Consider the following 22,949-nt stretch of genomic DNA (forward strand, 5'->3'; position numbering starts at 1 on the left):
ATTTCTAAATACTAAATTTTGTTAAATTTGAAAAGAATGCGAATTAATTAGTATAAGCTGCTGTCCATACATTGTCATTATTGTTTTTTTTTTTTTTTGTTATAATCAAAATTAATTTTAATTTAAAAGAAAGCAAGCAAAGGAAAGGACTAAAAAAGAACAAAATGAAATTTAAGCGATAGATTGTTTTTTATACTTTTGAACTTTGAAAAAAAAAAAATTTTAAAAATTTACATTCTATTTTTGCTCTTTTTGTTTTTAAGGAAAAGATTAAATTTTTGCTAACTTAACTAATATTGGACTAATTAAATGACGCTTAAAAAAGTTAATGGACGAATGTCTCAATTAAAATTACTGATGTGGAAAAATTTCCTTCAACAAATTCGATCGCCAATATTTACTACATTAGAATTTATTGTTCCACTATTATTAATTGGTATTACATTTGGCTTAATGATTGCGGTTAGTTTTGCAATTTTATTCTTTTTCATAAATTTTTTATTTTACGACAAACAAAAATTAAATAACAAAGTTGTAAATGAATTTTTTTGAAATTTTTCATCAATTTCAATTTTTTTTTTTTTTTATAAATTGTCAATTAATTAAAGTCATTCATGCATAATTTCCATTGTTATGATGACTCATTCATTTTATCATCATAATTAATAATTTTGATCGACGAAATATTTTTTTTTTAGCTACGACATAAATATGAACTTTCACATCCATCAACAACATATAAACCATGGATAATTCAGGGATCAATTATTGATTTAATTATACCACCTGATTTCTCACAAATATTTGTTGTAAGCTTGATTACAATAATAATTTTAAATTTATCTTAAAATAAACAATGTAATATCTTTTAATGCTTAATATAATTAATAAAATTAAAGAAATATGAAAGAAAAAAAAACGAAAAACAAGCGCAAAACAAAAAGGAAATTCAAAAAGGAAATTTCCAAATGAAATTTTTGAAATGCTTTATTAATTAAATTTCTTTCTTTTTTTTTTAAAAAAAAAATTTAAAAAAAAAAAAATTTCAGGATACTATTGTTGATACACAATATATAATAAGTGGTAAAACAATTAATGATGATTGTATATTTTTGAATATAACAAGACAGTCAAATGATAGTAATATTCTAGCAAATATTGATTTGGAAATTGTTTACACACCAACTAATCCTGCGATTGATGAAATTATGCAAATTATTCAGGTTAGAATGTTTTATTTTTTATCATATTCAATTGGATGAGAAATTATTTCTGTTTAACAAATCATTGAATAAATTCCATTTGCTATTAATTATAAATGGCTATATTTGGTGATAAGATCTTTAATGATAAGCTATATTTAGTGATAAAATCACTTTAGATGAGCTGTATTTAGTGATAAAATCATTTTGGATGAGCTGTATTTAGTGATAAAATCATTTTGGATGAACTGTATTTAGTGATAAAATCATTTTGGATGAACTGTATTTAGTGATAAAATCATTTTGGATGAGCTGCATTTAGTGATAAAATCATATTGGATGAGCTGTATTTAGTGATAAAATCATTTTGGATGAGCTGTATTTAGTGATAAAATCATTTTGGATGAGCTGTATTTAGTGATAAAATCATTTTGGATGAGCTGTATTTAGTGATAAAATCATTTTGGATGAGCTGTATTTAGTGATAAAATCATTTTGGATGAGCTGTATTTAGTGATAAAATCATTTTGGATGAGCTGTATTTAGTGATAAAATCATTTTGGCTTTTTTTTCTGTTAAAAAAAGAAGGAAGAAAAAAATTTATTATATTATTAAATTGAATTAATTCCTGGTGCAGGAACGATATACCACTTCGAATATAGTTGAACAATTAGAAAATGATGTATTATTTGGAGAGCTTGATATCATGAAAAAAATTGATCCAAATATGATGATTAAAATATCTTCTACAACAAAACTTACACGTAACTTTTAAAAATATTTTTAAATTAGAAATTCTATTTGTAAGATTCATTTCTAATATTTCATTTGTGTGTTATTCTTGGAAGTTTTTTTTTTAAAAAAAAAAGTAAAAACAGTTTTTGTTGTTAAATTAATTTCATTTATTGAGATAAATAAATTGAAAAATTATTTTGATTCTCTTTTATTAATTAATTAAAATTAGACAATTTACCAAATTAATAGATGGATATTTAGCAAATAGATGAAATAAAATGATTTAATGATTAATTTTATAAAAATTTAGTGTTAAAAACTTGAATTCTAAAAGTAAAACATGAAATTGAAATTAATAACATAAATTTGATTTTTTGTTTCATTTACTCTTTTTTTCTCTTTCTCTTTGTCTTCAACATTTTTTACATTAGTCATATCTAATAAAAAATTAATTAATTAATTAATTTATTTTTTGTTTTGAATTTCTTTTCTAAATTTATAGCTAAAAAAAATGAGGAAGAATTGGTAAAGTATATTATGAGTTCATTGTCAGAAGTACGATGCAACAATCCGATCATTGGTACAATCATTTCAATCATTAACAAATTACCGTATTCATCTAAATTTTTTATTTCATATTTAAAAAAAAGATTTTCTTTCTTCTTTTTCTTTCAATATTTAACATATCTTTTCAATTTAATTTTAAATAAACTTTTGTTTCACCTAAAATTTATAAATTACTAATGTTTACATTTCAAATTTATTGATATTTTTTGAATTTAAAAAAAAAAAAAAATTTAATGATCAAGATTATACTAATTTTTATTGATTAAAAGTAATTCATTTGAAAGTTTAAAAATTTTTTAAGCAAAAATCTAAAACTTTTGTCATTTGAAAAAGTTAATCAGTAAATTAAACATAAAATTTAAAACAGGTGGTATTGTTTTTGATGAAAATTTTGCTAATTCTGTCAATTCAACTGATACAATTAGTTATTCAATTCGATTATCAAATACCAAACGTCGCTATCAGCCATTATTAAGTACTTTATTACCATGGAATACTGAAATTAAATTCGCTGTACCAATTCGTATTGGACCATTGCATAAATTCAATCCAAGTGGTGGAAATCCTGGTGAATAAATTTTTATTCATGCAAATTATTGCAAAATAATTATTGTAAATAATTAAGTAATTAAAAACTATGAATTATGGTAGAAATTATAATATTTAATTAATTACTTTCATATGAGTAATACAGTAGTAGCAACTCATCGACTTCAATTTTATAAAAATTCGTTTAACTTTCTAAAGTTTTTTTTTTTTTTTTTTTTTTTAATGATTATTAAACTTTTTTGAATTTTTTTTTTAAAATTTAATAATAATTGTTTATATATTAAAAAAAAAATTATGCATAATTGACAACAAAAATGCAAACAATCACAAAATATTAGTATAATCATTAATCATTTAAAAAAGTTTTAGGTTATTGGCAAGAAGGTTTTTTAACATTACAAAAAGCAATTGATGTTGCAATTCAGCAATATTTATCAAATGCAACCAATAATTCTATCTTAATGGTAATTTATTAAATTTTTAATTATATCATTAATTATTATAATTATTAAACTCACATTATAAATTCATGAAAAAAATTTTTTTATGAAAAATAATTATTTCATTTTAAAATTTTCAAAAATTTTTCTTATCAAATTTTTGATAAATAATATTCTAAATTTATTTCATTTACATTCAATTTCAATAATTGCAATTATGATTTGCAATAATTTTCAAATTTAATTCAAACTTTTATTATTTAAAATTTTTTTAAATTAAATTTTAAAATTATTCACTGCTCTTTTTAGCTTCAACGCTTCCCTTATCCATCTTATAAAAATGTTATCATTGAACTTGGCGTCTACTTCTTATCAACTGTTGTCGTATTTTCCTTCCTAATTAATGTTGTTTATATTACACGAACAATTGTAACTGAGAAAGAAACTCAAATGAAGGTTCTTTTTTTTTTTTAATTAAAATTAAAATTAGAATTAATTCTAGTAATTTGCAAATAAAAAAGGACAAAATCTAACATCCATAATTATAATTATTATTGTTAAATTAAGCATAAATTTGCAATTATTAAACTGTCAATTTATTAAAAAGTAAATATAAATTGAAAGAATATCCTAAAATTAAATTTAATTATAAATGTAAAATGACAAAAACAGACATTCCATTATGCATTGATAATTGTAGCTAATTTGATTTTAGGATCTTTCATTAGCGTAAGTTATTTTCAGGTACTTTTCAAACCCAAATTAAATTTAATTAACTTTTATATTTTAATGAGAAGCTGAAATATATTAAAATTATTGTCATACATATTAATTTAGAGTTAAGATAGATCAACAAAAAAAAAAAAGGAAAATTTTTTGTTTTTCATTAAATTATCATTTTTACAGTCTTATATGAAAGTGATGGGCTTATCACAATGGATTCTATGGCTTTCCCATTTTATAAGTAATCTTATCAAATTATCAATAAATGTGATTATCTTATCCGCACTTTACTACGTTGTTACACCAAAAAGTGATCCTACTATAGCATTTGTCCTATTCATGCTTTACGCTTTTAACGTAATATACGTGGCATTCGCTGCTTCAGCTTTTCTTCATTCCGGTAAACCGTTTTTTTTTATTTATTTAAAAAATAACCTATTAAAAATTTTGTTTTTCAGAAAACAATAAAATTTCAGAAAAAAAAGAAAAAGTTAAAATTTAATCATTTTTTTTAAAAATGTTTATAAATATTTCACTGAATGTTTCACGTTTTTTTTTTTTTTTTTTTAATATAAAATTTTTATAACACTTCTAAATTTAATTTTTTTCCAACAATTTAACAATTAATTAATTAATTAATAATAATTAGGTGCTGCTGCAATGCAAATTATACCATTTATATGGGTTGTATTGTATGGATGGCATTTACTCTTTAATATTAAAGATTTAATTTCACCTTTCTCACCTTCTATTCGTTTACTAAATGCATTAAATCCAGATATTGCTCTTACCTATGCATTAGGTTTTATGTGTCAACATGAAACACTCGGTTTGTTCTTCTTTTTTTTTTAAATTCTTGATAATAAGAAATTAATTATTAGATTAATTAATCATAAATTTTTTCCTAGCAAACATAAATTAATTAATTGAGAATTGTTTATTGCTATTCTTTTTAAAGTATTCATTAATTAATGATAATAAATTAAACATTTTCCACTTTGTATTTCTTGCACACATTGAATTTTAATAAAATTTCATTTTATTTTAATAATTTGTCGAAGCAAAACTATTCGTTATATTGTTAATGAAAAATACATTAATCTATTGAAGTGATTACTTATTTGTTAATTATTCAAAATTGTGACAGACAAATAATATATTACTAATCAATTTTACATGACAAAATGAAATTTTAAAAATATTAATTTAAATGTTAAAGTTAAACTTTTTTCTCTCACGATTAACCTATAACAATTTACAAATGACGTGAAATTTATTATATAGAAATTTAAGAATAATTATACATCAATTTGCAAATGATACTTCTTTACACTAATTTGAAGGAATATACTTAATTTATCATTTTAAAATTTTCATAAATTTTCCTTTTCAATTAGGTTCGGGAGCATCATGGTCTCAGTTATTTGTCAATCCAACACCAGATGAACCTCTAACATTAGGCCATTTCCTTGTAATGCTTATCATTGATGCTACTATCTTTGCTATCATAACTTGGTATGTTGAAGCGGTAAATCCTGGTTTTGATGGAGTACCACAGAAACCGTATTTCTTCTTGCAAGTGAATACTTTCTCATTACTTTAAAACTATTATAAACAAATTTTAGCCACCCTTTAATAATGCTTGATAGGTATCATTTCTACCTATTGATAAGACCTAATCATTTACTGATAATAGATTTGTGGTTACATTATTATCTTTTAAAGTTTTACTTCATCCTAAAATACAAACTAGTGCAGGAGACAAAAGTAGCAAAAATTAACATTCTCATATGGTCCAATTTTTTTGCAACTTATTTTATATTTGCATTGGAAATTAAGTTAGCCTAATTTTATGAAAATAATTTAACGGATTAATTGTTATACAGCGATCTTATTGGTTCGGAAAGAATAAAATTGAAAATTTGAATACAAATATTCAAACTAACTTCAATGATTCACCAAACGTTGATTCGTCATTTATTGAAATTGCACCAAAAACTTTGCGTGCTGCTGTGGAAATTATCGATTTGTGCAAAACTTATGAAAAACCATTTTTACAACGATTACTTTATTGTAATTTTGTAAGTTTTTACTAGGCTTTTTATATAATTGCGCCCAAACTGATTAATTCATTTTGAATTTTTAAACTGAATCGTTCTAGGCGCAATTATAGCAAACTTAAAAAGTTTCAAAAAATAACAGAAAATTGTAAAAAATAAAAAAAAAAAAAACACAAATTGAAGAATTCAAAAATGAACTAATTTTGAGAATTTTTTTTTTCTAACTTTTAATTAATCATTTCATTGCTTTATTGTTTAAGCTATCAATTTTTTTCTATCCATTAAATTTTTCAAATTTAATTATAAGTTATTGGATAAAATTAAGTTGAATTTAATCTAATTAATTGCTTTTCTTATTCTAATTTTTTAATCTTTATTTGTTAATTTAAATTAACGAATTATTTTTAAATTACAATAAATTGAATTGTAGACAAAAAAGAAAACAAAAGCTGTGAATCATTTGTATACAAAAATTTATTCTGGCCAAATAACAGTTTTACTGGGACAAAATGGTGCCGGTAAAAGTACTATATTTTCAATTCTTACAGGTAAATTAATATTATTAACAAAATTTAATATTACATTTTAAGCAAATATTTTTTGAAAATTTTGAAAAATTATTTTTTAAAATTATACACAAATTAAATTTTTTTAAATGTATCAAAAATTTGGCATATTTTTTCTCTTTGAACAAATTTTTAGAAATGAATCAATCAAAATAATTTATACAATTGAAATATTTTAAATTAACTTTTTTTTTTTTTTTTTTTAAAAAAAAAATTCATTAATTTAGGTGTACGACAGCCAAGTAGTGGTACCGCTTATATTGAAGGCTATGATATTCGCAAAGAACTATCAGAAATTCAAACTCGACTTGGATTTTGTCCACAATATAATATTATTTTTGATTGTTTAACGGTTATGGAACATCTGCAATTCTTTTGCAAGGTATTTTTCAATGTAAAATTGTAGAAATTATTTTATCAATATTTGATAATGATATGATAATGATTATTTTATTATCAATATTGATTATTATATGGAATCATTTTACTAATATTTGATAATGATGACAAAGGTACTAAAATATTGAAATAACTTTAGCAGTAAGTTAATTTAATTGAAAAAAAAACAAAATGATTTGGATGAGTTTTTTTTTTTTTTTTTTTCTTTAAGCAATTTTCACGAAATAAATTTTTTTATGAAACAAGTTGAAAAAAAAAAAACTTTAATTTATACTTACTTAACAAATAGAATCCTTAATTATCGTTGAGATTGATTACATTTAATATTTTTCTTTTTTGTTTTGTTTTGAAATGAAAAAATGACACATTTATAGGAAAAAGAAATTAATTTTCACTTAGTTTTTATTTAAATACTTAAAAGTTAAGTGCATAAATTAATTGAAAATTAGTATGAAAAGATTAGCAATTAATGAATGTTATTTGTAAATTTATTGTGAATTGCAGTTGAAAGGACGTTGTTGGCAAATGAAAGAAGCAAATGACATTTTGAAAAGACTAAAGATTGATCATAAAGCAAATGTTTATGGACATTATCTATCTGGTGGCCAAAAGCGTAAATTGTCATTGGCAATTGCGCTTATTGGTTGTTCTGAGGTCAATAAACTTAAAGCACTTTCAATGTTCAAAAGCAAATAAGTTTAACGCACTTTCAAAGTCCAAAGAAAGTAAATTTAAAGCACTTTTGAAGTTCAAAGTAAAAGTTCAAAATTGAAGCACTTTCAAAGTTCAAAAAATAACGATTTTATTAATTTGATTTTTTTTTTTTTTTTTCATTAATCATAAAATGGCGATAACAAGAATATGTAAACAATATATCTTGGATGATGAAAAGAAATAATTATTTAAATTTTAGGTTAAAATAAACCTATAAAAAGTTTTAATTTAAGAGATATGAAGCGAATTTAAAATTATTAAATCTGAAATAATTAAGTACTAAAATTGCATTTCATAATGATATTAGAATAAATTCTCTGCTCTCCAAAAGTAACATTCATTCTTATTTCTTTAACATTATTAGGTTATCTTGTTAGATGAGCCAACTTCCGGAATGGATCCGGATTCACGCCGTGAAACTTGGTCATTACTTCAGGATGAAAAAGTTTGAAATTTTTTCTCATTGAAAAACTAAATAAAAATAAACTTTTCAAATATATTAATTATATTTTAAAATGTATTGAATACTAGATATGATTTTTACTTTTTTTTCTACACTAACAATAAAAATTTTTATATTTTTTTTAAAATTTTCAAAAATTATTCAAATAATTTTAAATTAATAATTTTTTCTTATTTTTAATTATAGAAGAGGCGTACAATACTACTTACAACACATTATATGGATGAAGCGGATATTTTAGGTGATCGAATAATAATAATTGCTTATGGTGAATTGCAATGCATTGGTTCAGGATTATTTTTAAAAAAAAAATTTGGTAATTTTTTTTCTATTTTTCTCAATATTTTTTTTTTTCAAATTCATAAATTAAATATAATAATACTTTCTTTTATTAATTATAAAATTAGTCAAATAAATTTTTGTAGAAAAAAAAAAATTTTTTTTCTGAATGATAATTTAAAAATAAAATTAATAATTGAATTTCAAAAAAAAAAAAAAAAAAGACATTCAGCTGGTGAATATCGATTAACAATATTATACAATGAAAATAAAAAAGTCGATGAACATGCTAAAATAGTTTTGAAAACATTAGCATTACTTCGAGAATTTATTCCCGATGTAATCATTCATTCATCAAATGGTCTTGAAGTGACATTTTTGTTGCCAGCAGATCAACGATATATGTAAATTTTTACAATTCATTCATTTGTTTAGCTTTTTTTTTCTTTTTTAAATTAAATAATAAAATTTAAATGAAAAAATAATATGAATTAATTTAATTAATATTCACTTTAATCCAAATTTTTATTGTAATTTTTATTATTCTTTTATAATTAATGCTTAAATTGATTAGAATTTTTCATTAAAGTATCATAAAAAAATTAGTTTAAAAAGAATTATTGCTACTTTATTGTCTTTGTTAATTAAATGTCTTTCAGTGCAATGAAATTTTATTAGATTACATTTGTAATTATTATTATTATTTTTTTTACATTAAAAGTATTTAATTTATATAACATGAAATTCATACAGTACTAGAATTGATTTCAAATTTAGCAATTTTTCTTTTTAATATCAAATGATAAAAATAAAAATTTAATATTTTTATAGCTTTCCAAATTTGTTTCAACAATTAGAAGAAAATACAAATTTACTTGAAATTAGTACATTTGGTGTATCGGTGGCTACAATGGAAGAAGTTTTTTTGAGGTAATTTCATTTATTAGTTGAAATAATTTATTGCAAAAAAACTTAATTCATTTTAATTTAAAGGATTTTAATTTAAAATTTTTTTTTTTTGTTCATGCGACATTTTTAGGGTATGTCAACGTGCTGCCGAAAAATTGCTATCTGTACAAGACAGCGATATTCCGGAAGATAAAAAACATCACTTTGATGTTTCAGGTACAAATTTGAATTTGAAATTTCCACTTAGATTTTTACTAATGTTTTCAATAATTTATTTATAAAATATCGTACTTTATGTATATTTTTAACAGTCACTTTGAAGTTTCCGATACCAATTTGAATTTAAAATTTTTACTTATATTTTTACTAATATTTTCAATTTTTTTTTTTTGTAAAATATCATATTTCTTTTTTATGTTTTTTTAAAAATCACTTTGAAGTTTCCGGTATCAATTTGAATATAAAATTTTCACTTATATTTTTATTAATATTTTCAATTTTTTTCTTTAATAAAAAATCAAAAATGAATTTTGTGTAATTTTAAAAAGTAATACTAAAATTTCACTGTAAAATATTATAATTATAATGATATAACAATTAGATGTATGTTTATTTCTTAGCTAATATTGATTATCAGTTGTAATTTATCACATTCAATTAAATTTATCACAAAAATGTTTCACTCAATGATTTATTACTAATTTAAAAAAGAAAAAAAAAAAACTAAACAATTAGTAATATTTGTTTTAGAGCTCAAATATGAAACTCATTTACAAGGTTATTCATATTATCGACAGCATTTTCGCGCAATGTTTCACAAACGTTTTGCATATTTCTTCCGGAAACGAACATTTTTCCTACTTGAATTATTGTTTCCCGTAAAATTTAACAGTAATTTTAACAAAATACTTCATATATTTCGAATTAAATATTATAAGTTTAAATTATATTAAAATTTCTTTTAATGATAACATAAAATTCTTTTTTTTTTTTTTTTTTTTTTTTTTAATTTTTATTTGTAAACAGACAAGGATTGTCGTATTCTATAATTATGATTTTATAAATTTTATAAACATAACTTATACTCCAAATTTTATATTCATATTCTTTAATCATGATTTTATAAAATTGAAAATTTTAATTATTAAAAAATTTTAATTATTGATAATTATTGATAAAAATGTAAACTGTTTTTCGTTTTCCAAATTTAAAAATGAAAAATATTCATTTCTCTAAAACAATAAAACCTAATTTATAGGCTATTTGTATGTTACTTATCATGGAGGCCTGTATGATGATACCAGTACCAAAAGAGCAACCTAAGCTTCCCATTAATTTTCAACCATATTATAGTGGCGCAACTGACGCTAACATCAACGTTAGAAATATAAAAGCAGCGTATTTTCAACGAAATCTTTCCGAGTAATATTAACATTTATTGTTGTCATTTAATTAATTAATTAAACATATAATAGCATTGTGTATTAATTAGTATTAGCTAATATTATAAGCCATAGATTTTTAAATTAAATAATTAAATAATTTAGCAAATGTACATACTAAACATGCATATATAAATATTAATAAATACGATCAATATGATTACTTATTATTAATAAAATCAATATGATTACTTATTATTAATAAAAAAAAAAAATTATGTATATATATATTTTGTATGATTACTTATTATTAATAAAAAAAATATATTACTTATTATTAATAAAAAAAATCAATATGATTACTTATTATTAATAAAAAAAAAAAAAAAAAAAATTATGTATATATTTTGCAATAGATTTTAAATTTTAAAAAAGTTAATAACCTTGAATCTTATCAATTAATCATTCTATCAATAATATTCAAGCATATACTTCCCTATTGTTACTATAGCTTAACCTAATTTTAATTTTTTTCAAAAAAAAAAAAAAATGAATAAATGAATAAATTGTAAAGAAAATGGAAATTTTAGAGTAATACAAGAAGCAGCCGCTCTAAATGTTATGCATAAATATCCGTTTCAATTAACTATCACTGATGATATCAACAAAGAATTGATTGAAAGTTTGGATCAAGTAATTTGCAATTCAAATATTATATAATTATTAACAAATTAAATTACTGATTAAATGATTATCTATGAATCTTTTTTTTCAGTGAATAGATTAATTATCAATGAACTTTTTTTTTTCCATTTAAATTTCAGGAATTAAACTGATAATGATTTATTCTAAGTCAAATTTATTTGAATTCAAACATATATTAATGTTTAAAATAGATTCACTACCAATACAGTAATTTTCTTTATTTTCGTCTTAAATTCATTTTTTAAAAAAAAAAAAGATAAAAAAGCGATAATATTAGATAGAATTTCTTGTCCTCTATTAATTTATCGTATTAATTATTCAAATTAATTATGTCACATTAATTAATAGCAAAAAGATCGTGGCTTTGGCTTACATAATCCAGTTGCATATAATTATTATAACAATTTATTTGCTCACGATTGGTTCATCGGTAAGTTATAATTTATTGTTTACTTTAATTATTATTTTATAATTAATGAAATTAATGAATTTATAAAATAATTCAAAAAAAAAAAATTTTTTTTTTCCTTTTCAGCAATGTTTAATAATTATGCATTACATTCTCCGCCATTAGCAGTTAATCTCGCTGATATAGCAATTTTAAGTAAAAGTATTCAACGTAATATCTCCATACAGGTAAATTTTTCTTTTCTTTTTTTTTTTTTCTAATTAATTGACAATTTTAATATGTCCGATGAAATAAATTCAATTATAATTAAAATAAATATTTTATTTTAGTCCAAAATTTTTTATTCAATAAAATGATTTAAAACTAATTTCATTACGAATTAGAAATTGCAGGAAAAATTAATTACTATTATATTTTGTTTTTTTAAACAGGTCAGCAATCATCCATTACCTCCAGCAGCTACAGATACACTCAAAAGTCAAGATGTCATCAATCAAGCAGCGTTGACAATCGGTTTTGCAGCTATTATGTCACTAAGCGCCGTGGTTGCAAGTTTTATCAACTTTATCATTTATGAGAGAACCACGAAATCCAAGCACATGCAGGTATTGCATTAATTTCTTGAAATTCACAAAAAATGAAATATTTTCAGGAATAAACATTTGCTGTGATAAGAATAGGAGAAAGTAATGAAAATTAATTTATTTGATATTATTTATTCCTTTATTTCTAAACATACTAAACAATTCCAAATAATTTTATTTAAAATTATTGTCTAATTCAATATTATATTTTCAGCTTAGAACAATTTGCTAAAAAAAAAAAAAAAAAAAAAAAAAATCAGCAATTGATATTAATTTCTGAATTTATCACAAAAAAAAAAAAAAAAAAAGAATTTAATTATTTTTTTTATAGATAATGTATGGATTACGACATTGGACATATTGGTTGACAGCATTTCTATGGGATATCACAGTTTTTCTCATACCTGCAACACTTTGCATTGCTGTCTTTTTTATAGCTGATATAAAAGTTAGTTAAATTAGTTCAATTTCATATTTTAATATTAATTCAATTTTTTAGAAATATTTTTCAAACATTTAGGAATTTACAACTCGCAGTACGGTGACACTAACAGTATATGTGATTATGTTACTATATGCCTGGGCTGAATTACCATTTATTTATTGGTGTTCAACGATGTTCAAGTCACCAACAAATGGCAATGCTACCATATGTGTTTATAATTTTGTCACAGGTTTTTGTTTATTTCTTTGAAAAAATTATCAATTTTAGTGAAATTATTCATTTTTAGTAATTTATCATTTTCCTTTTAAAAATGTATAATTTAAATTGTCTTATCTAATTTAAAATTTCTCTTTATAATTATCGATTGATTTTATCAATTAATCATTGATCGAAAAATATTCAAAGCAATTAGAAAACTTTTTTTAGCGGTATCAAATGATTATTTAGTAGTAGTAATGCTTGTCACATTAGCAATGATTACCTGTTATCAATCGTTCACATTAGCAATGATTACCTGTTATCAATCGTTCACATTAGCAATGATTACCTGTTATCAATCCTTCATATTAGCAATGACTATCTGTTATCAGTCGTTCATATTAGCAATGATTATCTGTTATCAATCGTTCACATTAGCAATGATTATCTGTTATCAATCCTTCATATTAGCAATGATTATCTGTTATCAATCGTTCATATTAGCAATGATTATCTGTTATCAATCGTTCACATTAGCAATGATTACCTGTTATCAATCGTTCACATTAGCAATGATTATCTGTTATCAATCCTTCATATTAGCAATGATTATCTGTTATCAATCGTTCATATTAGCAATGATTATCTGTTATCAATCGTTCATATTAGCAATGATTACCTGTTATCAATCGTTCACATTAGCAATGATTATCTGTTATCAATCCTTCATATTAGCAATGATTATCTGTTATCAATCGTTCACATTAGCAATGATTATCTGTTATCAATCCTTCATATTAGCAATGATTATCTGTTATCAATCGTTCATATTAGCAATGATTATCTGTTATCAATCGTTCACATTAGCAATGATTATCTGTTATCAATCGTTCATATTAGCAATGATTACCTGTTATCAATCGTTCACATTAGCAATGATTACCTGTTATCAATCGTTCATATTAGCAATGACTATCTGTTATCAGTCGTTCATATTAGCATCGTTATTTATTTAAGTAGTGTTTATCACATCAAATATGAATGATTTCTTTTAATTTTCTGTACTTAATTTCATTTCCTTATCTTATCAATCTCTCAAACAGGTATGATCGGTGCGGTTGCTGTTTCGATTGTTGAAAAAGCAAGTAGCAAAGATACGGCGAATACACTTTCAATCATTTTGTCATTATTATTTCCCACTTATAATTTAAGTCTGTGCTTTTCGAAAGCTTACACAAACGAGCATACGCATGCAGCATGCAAAATAGTGGATTGCTCAATTGATGAAATTCGTAAGATTGCAAAGGAATGTTGTGGTAATAGCGATGGTTAATTTTTTTTTCTTTTCCAAATAATAATTTTATAATTATATTAATTTACGATGGATTAAAAATTTAGAAAAAGAAAAGGAAAGAAGGAATGAAGGATTTATGGAGTGGAAAATTAAACGATATTAATTAATTAATTTATTTGTGTGGTTATGTTGGTAAGGCCTACATAATGATTAATGAGATGGCATTATTTAAATAAATCTTCAAATTATAAAAAAGAAAAGATTAAATGATAAAACTATGATATAGTGATTATCAAAAATTTATTTATGCTATTTTGACAGAGATTATTTGGAGATTATAGCACTAATTAATGATTAAACAAACAATAATATAGTAATGATCTGCAAGAGTTAACTTTATTTTTGTTTTTAAATATAAATTTCCAATTAATTAATTATTTTATAATATTTTTGAGACTAAAAAATTTGCAATTTTTTTTTTTTAGAACGACTTTATGTTGATAATATGTTGATAAGTACGGGTAAAATGGGAATGGCATTAATGATTGTTTTTTTAATTCTTCATTCAATCATTTTTTGGCTTGCCATTGCTGCATCTGAAATTAATTTTATTGGAATTATTAAACGATTGTTGTTGAACAGAGATGGTAAAATAAGTATTACTAATAAGGTTAGTGGTTAATTACCTTACTAATTGTAATTAAAAATCAGGAAAGTATATTATTTGCTTATAATATAATATGATTTTCTTTTAATTAATCTTTCTTTTTTTTAATACTACAAAATTTTGAATTTTTTTTTTATCTTTGTTTTTTTTCAAGTTAATAAATATCTCGCATACTTAATTATATTTTATTTTTCTTCAAAAAAAAAAAAAAAAAATGAAATAAAATAAAAGGATCGAAATAAATTATGAATGGAATCGATTTGTTTTTTCTCAATTAATGATTTTCTGTCGTACTAAAGAAGTGATAAAATCCCTAAACGTTTATTAGTAAATTAATAAATAAAAAATTTAGGTACGAAATATTTTATATTTAAAAATGACAAAATTATTGTGAAGAAATTTGTATAATTTCATTTAATTTTTCTTTCTTTTCAATTACAATAATTTCATTATTAATGCATTTTTTAAATTATAATGAAAATTTAGAATTTTTTTCTTGAAATAAATAAATGATAAATAAGTTATTTTCTTCAAATTTTTTTCAATTTTTTGTTTGTTTGTTTTTTTTTTTTTTTTTTTTTAACAGATAGCTAATACGGAAATTTTTCAAACGTGTAATGAAGATATGGATGTTATGATGGAAAGAGAAAAAATACGTGAAATGAAAAATAATGATGCGTCAGTGATCGTACGTAATCTTGAAAAATGGTATGGAAATGTGAACGCTGTTAATAAAATTAATTTTCATGTTGCAAAAGGAGAATGCTTCGGCTTGTTAGGTTTGCATTGTATAAATTTTATTTATTTTTTTTCAAATAAAGTTTTCAAATTAAAATATTAAATTAATAGTATTAATAAACATTGAAAGTATTTATTCAAATAAATCAATATTGATATGAAGTGTGTAATTTTGAATGAAATTTTATATTTTATATATATATTTATTCTTTCTTTCTATCTAAAAAATAAAAAAATAAAAAATAATTCAAACTTTTCTCCATTCATTTTGAATATTAAAAGCATAAATATTTGATATATATAATATTTTTTGTATAAGACTTACTACTTTGATATGAATATTAATTAAATTCAATTCAATTAAATGTTTGATACTTCAAAAAAAAAAAAAAAGAAAATTTTATTTTCAGGTATAAATGGAGCTGGTAAGACGACAACATTTCAGATGTTAACTGGTGAAAGTAAAAGTTGTGCTGGTGATGCATATATTTATGGTTTTAATATTCAAACTGAATGGAGAAAAGTTTGAATTATTATTTATTTTTTATACTAAATAATAAATTATATGAAAGTAAAATATGTATTAAATTATTTATTTCCTCATTATTAAATTCTGAAATACATCATTTAATTTAAGTTTAATCTTTTCATTGTTTTCTTACAAAGAAATAAAATTATCTTTCAGTTATAAAATTTTTTTTTTTCTCACAAAAAAATAAATAAAATTATTTTTAATTGTAATTTTTCCTTCTTTTCTTTTTTTTTTTTTTTTTTAAAGGCATATGATCACATTGGATACTGTCCACAATTTGATGCACTTATTGGTGAAATGACTGGCCAAGAAACGTTACAGATGTTTGCACGATTGCGTGGTGTCAAAGAATGTGACATCATGCGAATTACTGATACAATGATTGATGCTGTCGCACTTAACAAATACAAAAATAATTTAATTAAAACATACAGGTTAGTTTTACTTATCACTTTCTTAGTTATAATAAAATTTTAAGTATCATTCAATATAATCTTTAATTAGTACTATCATATCCTTTTCTCTTATCATCATTATCATATCCTTATTATATCGTAATAATCTTAACTTTATTCAACTTTATTGTACAATTTACAATTTCTTAATGGTTTATGCAAAATTTTTGTAATTTCCTACAATTCGACTTGACTACGAATAATAGAAAATAAACGAAATGTACAATAAGTAAATTTATTAACTTCAAAAAGAAAAATTAATAACTTCTATATTCTGATGCTGAAATTAAATTATGCATAATCGGAGGTACTGAATTAGCATACATTTTAGGATAATTTGAATAATTTTTAAAGTGTGAAAATTTGTCATTAACTATGATTTACATATTTAGTTTTGTTTTTTTAATTTTAAAAAATTAAGTTTCAAAAATTCAAAAATTACTAAAATAGCTAGATAAATAATATATATATTCTTTATTTTAGATATAAGCTATATAAAGCATTACTTTTGAATTTTTAATCTGTAGACTATTTTAACTTGTGAATTGTTGTGACACAATTATTAAGCTCTCATTTGTCATTAACGATAGGTGACAATTAGAAATTGATGAGTGAGATTGAAGAAGTGATAAACGAATTACCTGATGTTGCTGCAACTGATGTTAATTCTGAGATAGAATTTCAAATTAAAGCAATTAATGGTCATGAAGGATCAGTTATTACGAAAGGTAAATACAAAGGTCAAATTATGGGTTTGTTTACTAGCGGTGGTGATGCACCAGGTATGAATAGTGCGGTACGCGCAATCGTTCGAGTTGGTCTTTACTTGGGTGCACGAGTATTCTGCATTCATGAAGGTTATCAAGGTATGGTTGATGGTGGTAAATTTATTCGAGAAGCTAACTGGAATACAGTTTCGGATATTATTCAAAAAGGTGGTACAATAATTGGTTCAGCACGTTGCAAAGATTTTCGTGAACGAGCAGGACGTTTAAAAGCAGCGGAAAATTTAATCCGGCATGGTATCACATCATTGGTATGTATTGGTGGTGATGGTTCATTAACAGGTGCTAATACATTTCGAAATGAATGGTCTGGATTAGTTAAAGAATTATTAAATGCAAAATTAATTAGCAAAGAAGATGCTGAAAAATGTAAAGCAATTCGAATTGTTGGAATTGTTGGCTCAATTGATAATGATTTTTGTGGCACTGATATGACAATTGGAACAGATACTGCATTACATCGAATTACAGAAGCTGTTGATTCAGTTCGTTCAACTGCTCACAGTCATCAACGATGTTTTGTAATTGAGGTAATTTTTTCTAATATTTTTTTTTTTTTTTTTAGAAAGAGGAATTAACAGCAATTAGATTTTATAATTAAATAATTAAATTTTTTAAATCTAAACTTTTTTTTTTCTTTCTTTCTTTTAGGTTATGGGACGTAATTGTGGTTATTTAGCATTAGCTGCATCATTAGCATTGGATGCTGATTTTTGTTTCATTCCGGAATGGCCACCACCACCTCATTGGAAAAGTATTTTATGCAAAAAATTAAAACAAATGCGCGATGATGGCAATCGTGTTAATATTGTAATTGTTGCTGAAGGCGCAATTGATCATAATGGTACAGCAATAACATCAACAATGATTCGAGATGTAATCAAGAAGAAAATGAAATATGATACACGGATAACAATTCTTGGACATATTCAACGTGGTGGTAGTCCATCGGTATTTGATCGTTTGTTAGGTTGTCGAATGGGCGCAGAAGCGACAATAGCACTTATGGAAATGAATGCTGAATCAGAGCCATGTGTTGTCTCAATTGATGGTAATCAAATGGTACGTATACCATTGATGAAATGTGTGGAACGTACAAAAGCTGTTAAAACGGCAATGGATATAAAAGACTGGGCAATGGCATTAAAGTTACGTGGACGTAGTTTTCGACGTAACGTTGAAATGTATCGAACATTATCAAAAATTCGTAAACATGAGCCAATATCAGAGGGTTTTAATATTGCTATAATGAATGTTGGCTCACCTTGTGCTGGCTGTAATGCAGCTGTGATGAGTTGTGTACGAACAGCAATTCTACATGGTTGTACACCTTACTGTATTTATAATTCGAATGAAGGCCTAGCATCAGGACAATTTCAAAAAATGGAATGGAATGATGTGACATTATGGTCAGCTGAAGGTGGCTCATTCCTTGGCTCACAACCAATTCTTCCAACCACTGACACATTACCATTAATGGCAAAAAATTTACTACATTTTAACATTCATAGTTTAATTATAATTGGTGGTTTTAATGCATATCAAACATGCTTAATATTTGCACAAAATCGTCAACATTTTCCACCATTTCGTATTCCAATGTGTGTTTTACCAACAACAATTAATAATAATGTCCCAGGGACAGGTTTTACACTTGGCGCTGATACATCATTAAATGAAATTTGTAAAATGATTGATAAAATTAAGCAATCAGCAACTGGTACTAAACGACGAGTATTTATTATTGAAACAATGGGAAATTATTGTGGCTATTTAGCAACATTATCAGCATTAGCTAGTGGTGCTGATGCTGCATACATTTATGAAGAAGCATTTAATGTCCACGAATTAATCAATGATATTAATATTATTGCGGAAAAGATGAAAACTGGCGCACAACGTTATCTCATTGTACGTAATGAAAAAGCATCTGATAATTATACATCGGAATTTATACGACAATTATTTACCGAAGAAGGTAAAGGTATTTTTACAACACGTACAAATATATTAGGACATACACAACAAGGTGGCAATCCATCACCATTTGATCGACTTTTTGCTGCTAAAATGGGTGCACGAGCAGTGGTACATCTTCTTGGACAAATGAAAGAATATAAAAAGACAAATGTTTATCATTCGGGTACAGCAACATTACAAGGATTAATTGGTAAATATGTTTGCTTAACACCGGTGGAAGAATTAATGAATGATGTTGATTTTGCTCATCGTTTACCGATGGAACAATGGTGGATGAAATTACGACCATTACTACGTATACTAGCAAAACATGACTAGAAAAATTTAATTAATTTCAAATTTATCAAAAAAGGAAAGAAAAAAAAAATGGAAAAGAAAAAACGAAGAAGAAATGGAATATTTTAATTTATTTATGTCAAAGACAGAATGAAATAATTATGAATGATTGATTATTTTATAATAAGTCTATTTACTAAATAAAAAAAAAAAACTAATAAAATAATGGATGTATTTGAGAAATGTCAATTATAATTTAATGCGAATGAAATACATATTACTATCATCCATCTTTTTTTTCTCTATCATTTAACTTTTATTTATTTATTTTTCCTTATGAGAAAATGCCACTTCTTTTATTATTTATTATTAAAGTTGAAGCTAATATGAATATATGCATTGGAAAGTTTTTTTTTGATTTTTTTAATTATAAAAATTTTTTAAATATAGAAATTTCAAGTATTTTTGGATTAATTATGGTAAATTTTATGTGTTAGATTTGACAACTAACATAGATGACGAACGATTCGTTTTACTAATTGAAATAATGAAATATTGATAAGAGAGAAAATATTGTGTATTTTATAACTAAAAGGAAATAATACTTAAATTAGTGTATTGCTTATATTTAAATGCATGATAATGATAATCAGCAATGATTGCTAATTTTGTTTTATATGTAATTGAGGCATTCTCGCAAGATACAATGATATTTAAATATCTATATTTAAATATATATTAAATATATAATCAATGAATTTTTTTTTTAAAAAACTTCAAACATTTCTTTTCTTTTTTGAAAAATATATTTAATATTTCTTTCAACATTCGATAACATTTCAAACTCTTTTTTTTTTGTCTTAAAAAAAACGTTTTTAGTCATTTTTGACATCATTTGAGATAAATTTCATTTCTTAACATTTTCACTGTCAAAATTTTAATTAGCAAAAAAGGGAAATAAAAAAGAGACTAACAATTTGAAATTTCATTGGTGGCAATAAACGGCGCTTAAGTCTTGGTGTTGCTCTGCTAACATTACCTGATGTTCTACTATTGGATGAGCCAACAACTGGAGTTGATCCAAAAGCAAGTCGTATCATTTGGAATATTTTATCAAAAGTAAGTTCAAATGTCAACAATTGATTATGAAAAATAACGAATGTTTTGATGAAAATAATAAAATTTCATTAAATTAATTCATTCCATCTCTTTTTTCATTAAACAATTTAGTATTTATTAAATTTATTTTTGTTCTTTTTTATTTTTGATAAATAAATTTTTTATTAAACAATCTAAAATTTATTGTTACAGTATAAAAACAAGAAAAGCATGTTTTCTGTAAAATTTACTTTTTCATTTGTTATATGCATATTATGCATATATTTTATCTAAGTGAAATATTTAGTGATAGTGATAATGATAGTGTTACTGATGATGATAGCGTTAGTCACAATAACAATGGCGATAATGATAATGTTAGTCATAATGATAGTGGTAATGATGGTGATAACGATAATGATAATGTTAGTGTTAGTGATAATAATAATGATGATAATGATAGCGATAGTATTAGTGATAATGATAATGATAATTATTGAAGATCAGAGAAAGTGATACTGCCTTAGTGCTTACATCACATAGTATGGAGGAATGTGATGCGCTTTGTACACAAATTGCAATTATGACAAACGGTGAATTCCGATGTCTTGGCAGTACGCAGCATATTAAGTCAAAGTTAGCTAAAATTTATTCATTAATTAAATTAATTTAATTAATTAAACGTATGGTACATTAAGCAAATTAATTAAGTGTATAGCAAATTAATTCATTGATTAAAGTTAATTAAATTTATCACTTATAATCAACAAATTTCAACAATTACACGTTAATAACTTATTCAATTTTTATCAGTAAAATTTATCGAATGCTTGAAATTATAATTGTGGAATAACTATCAAAATAGTACTTAAATGATTCATTTTTTTTTTTAAAAAAAAAATCTAATTTTATACGATTAATAATCAGTATAGTAAAATTTATCAAATTTAATTAATTATTTACAGATATGGTAGTGGATATAGCTTAGCAATACGATTATACACAACTAATCAAATTGAATCAGCAAAAGAATTGATAACAAAAATGTTTCCTAATGCTCGATTAATGGTTATTGAAAATTTTTTTATTTCATAAGAAACAAAAATCATAATAATTTTAAGATTTTCTTTCATTTCTTTTTTTTTTTTTTTTTTTTTTTTTTCATTTGAGAAAATATCAAATAAATGTTTGCTATTGAAAAAATTATTTGATAAGTAATTTTAGGATGAGCATATATTACATTTAAATTATGAATTAATGATAGAGAAAGGACAGAAATGGTCAATGCTCTTTGAAAAAGTGGGAAAGCTAGCAGAATTAATAGATGCAGCAGATTATTCAATCAGTCAAACAACGCTTGATCAGGTAATTAGCACATTTTGCATCTTAGAAAGTTAAGTTACGAATTTATCATCCAGTTGATAATTGATAATTGAATGATAATTTCAAGTGTGTATAAAACATTTTTTGAATAAAAACTTTTTTTTTTCTGATAAATGAATCGATAATCTTTCCATAACTAATAATACTAATATTTTGTTTTGTTATATTTCGATTAATAAATGATAAAAAAAAATAAATATTTTCTATCAATATGCAAAATAAATGTAAATTATAATAATATTTTCAGATATTTCTCGATTTTTCACGAAATGCAAGAACTGATATTGTTAAATCTCATTTCTGAAAAACGATTAAATGCTAGCAAATATTAATCGGAACTGATAATCTTTTATCATTTTTGTCTTTCAAATTTGTTATAATCTTCATCTTTCATAAACTATTTCCATTTTTT

General features: G+C 23.1%; 3 protein-coding genes across 3 annotated transcripts; all 3 read left to right on the forward strand.

Annotated features, from left to right (window-relative positions):
- Window positions 1-309: 309 nt before the first annotated feature.
- On the forward strand, window positions 310-17,356 carry Bma-abt-4 (Uncharacterized protein; the record flags this gene model as incomplete). The annotated part of the gene is made up of 34 exons (XM_043077532.1): window positions 310-462; window positions 699-809; window positions 1,050-1,223; window positions 1,840-1,966; window positions 2,440-2,517; window positions 2,872-3,072; window positions 3,423-3,517; window positions 3,803-3,949; window positions 4,400-4,616; window positions 4,866-5,045; window positions 5,614-5,795; window positions 6,103-6,297; window positions 6,707-6,824; window positions 7,070-7,224; window positions 7,746-7,895; window positions 8,320-8,400; window positions 8,605-8,734; window positions 8,930-9,101; window positions 9,529-9,627; window positions 9,737-9,822; window positions 10,357-10,484; window positions 10,865-11,028; window positions 11,579-11,681; window positions 12,042-12,123; window positions 12,229-12,329; window positions 12,534-12,707; window positions 13,018-13,134; window positions 13,207-13,360; window positions 14,433-14,657; window positions 15,109-15,293; window positions 15,877-16,069; window positions 16,439-16,551; window positions 16,807-16,994; window positions 17,347-17,356. 34 exons carry the CDS (start codon window positions 310-312, stop codon window positions 17,354-17,356), a joined length of 4,788 nt encoding a protein of 1,595 aa, XP_042933466.1.
- Window positions 17,357-17,622: 266 nt separating this feature from the next.
- On the forward strand, window positions 17,623-20,098 carry Bm7089 (6-phosphofructokinase, putative; the record flags this gene model as incomplete). The annotated part of the gene is made up of 2 exons (XM_043077533.1): window positions 17,623-18,330; window positions 18,452-20,098. 2 exons carry the CDS (start codon window positions 17,623-17,625, stop codon window positions 20,096-20,098), a joined length of 2,355 nt encoding a protein of 784 aa, XP_042933467.1.
- Window positions 20,099-21,429: 1,331 nt separating this feature from the next.
- Window positions 21,430-22,841, forward strand: Bm10034 (Uncharacterized protein; the record flags this gene model as incomplete). The annotated part of the gene is made up of 5 exons (XM_043077534.1): window positions 21,430-21,579; window positions 21,657-21,790; window positions 22,120-22,222; window positions 22,379-22,519; window positions 22,785-22,841. 5 exons carry the CDS (start codon window positions 21,430-21,432, stop codon window positions 22,839-22,841), a joined length of 585 nt encoding a protein of 194 aa, XP_042933468.1.
- Between the last annotated feature and the right edge of the window lie 108 nt (window positions 22,842-22,949).

The sequence above is a fragment of the Brugia malayi genome (assembly GCF_000002995.4).
Source record: "Brugia malayi strain FR3 genome assembly, contig: Bm_v4_Chr1_scaffold_001, whole genome shotgun sequence".
NCBI classification, from domain to species: Eukaryota; Metazoa; Nematoda; class Chromadorea; order Rhabditida; family Onchocercidae; genus Brugia; species Brugia malayi.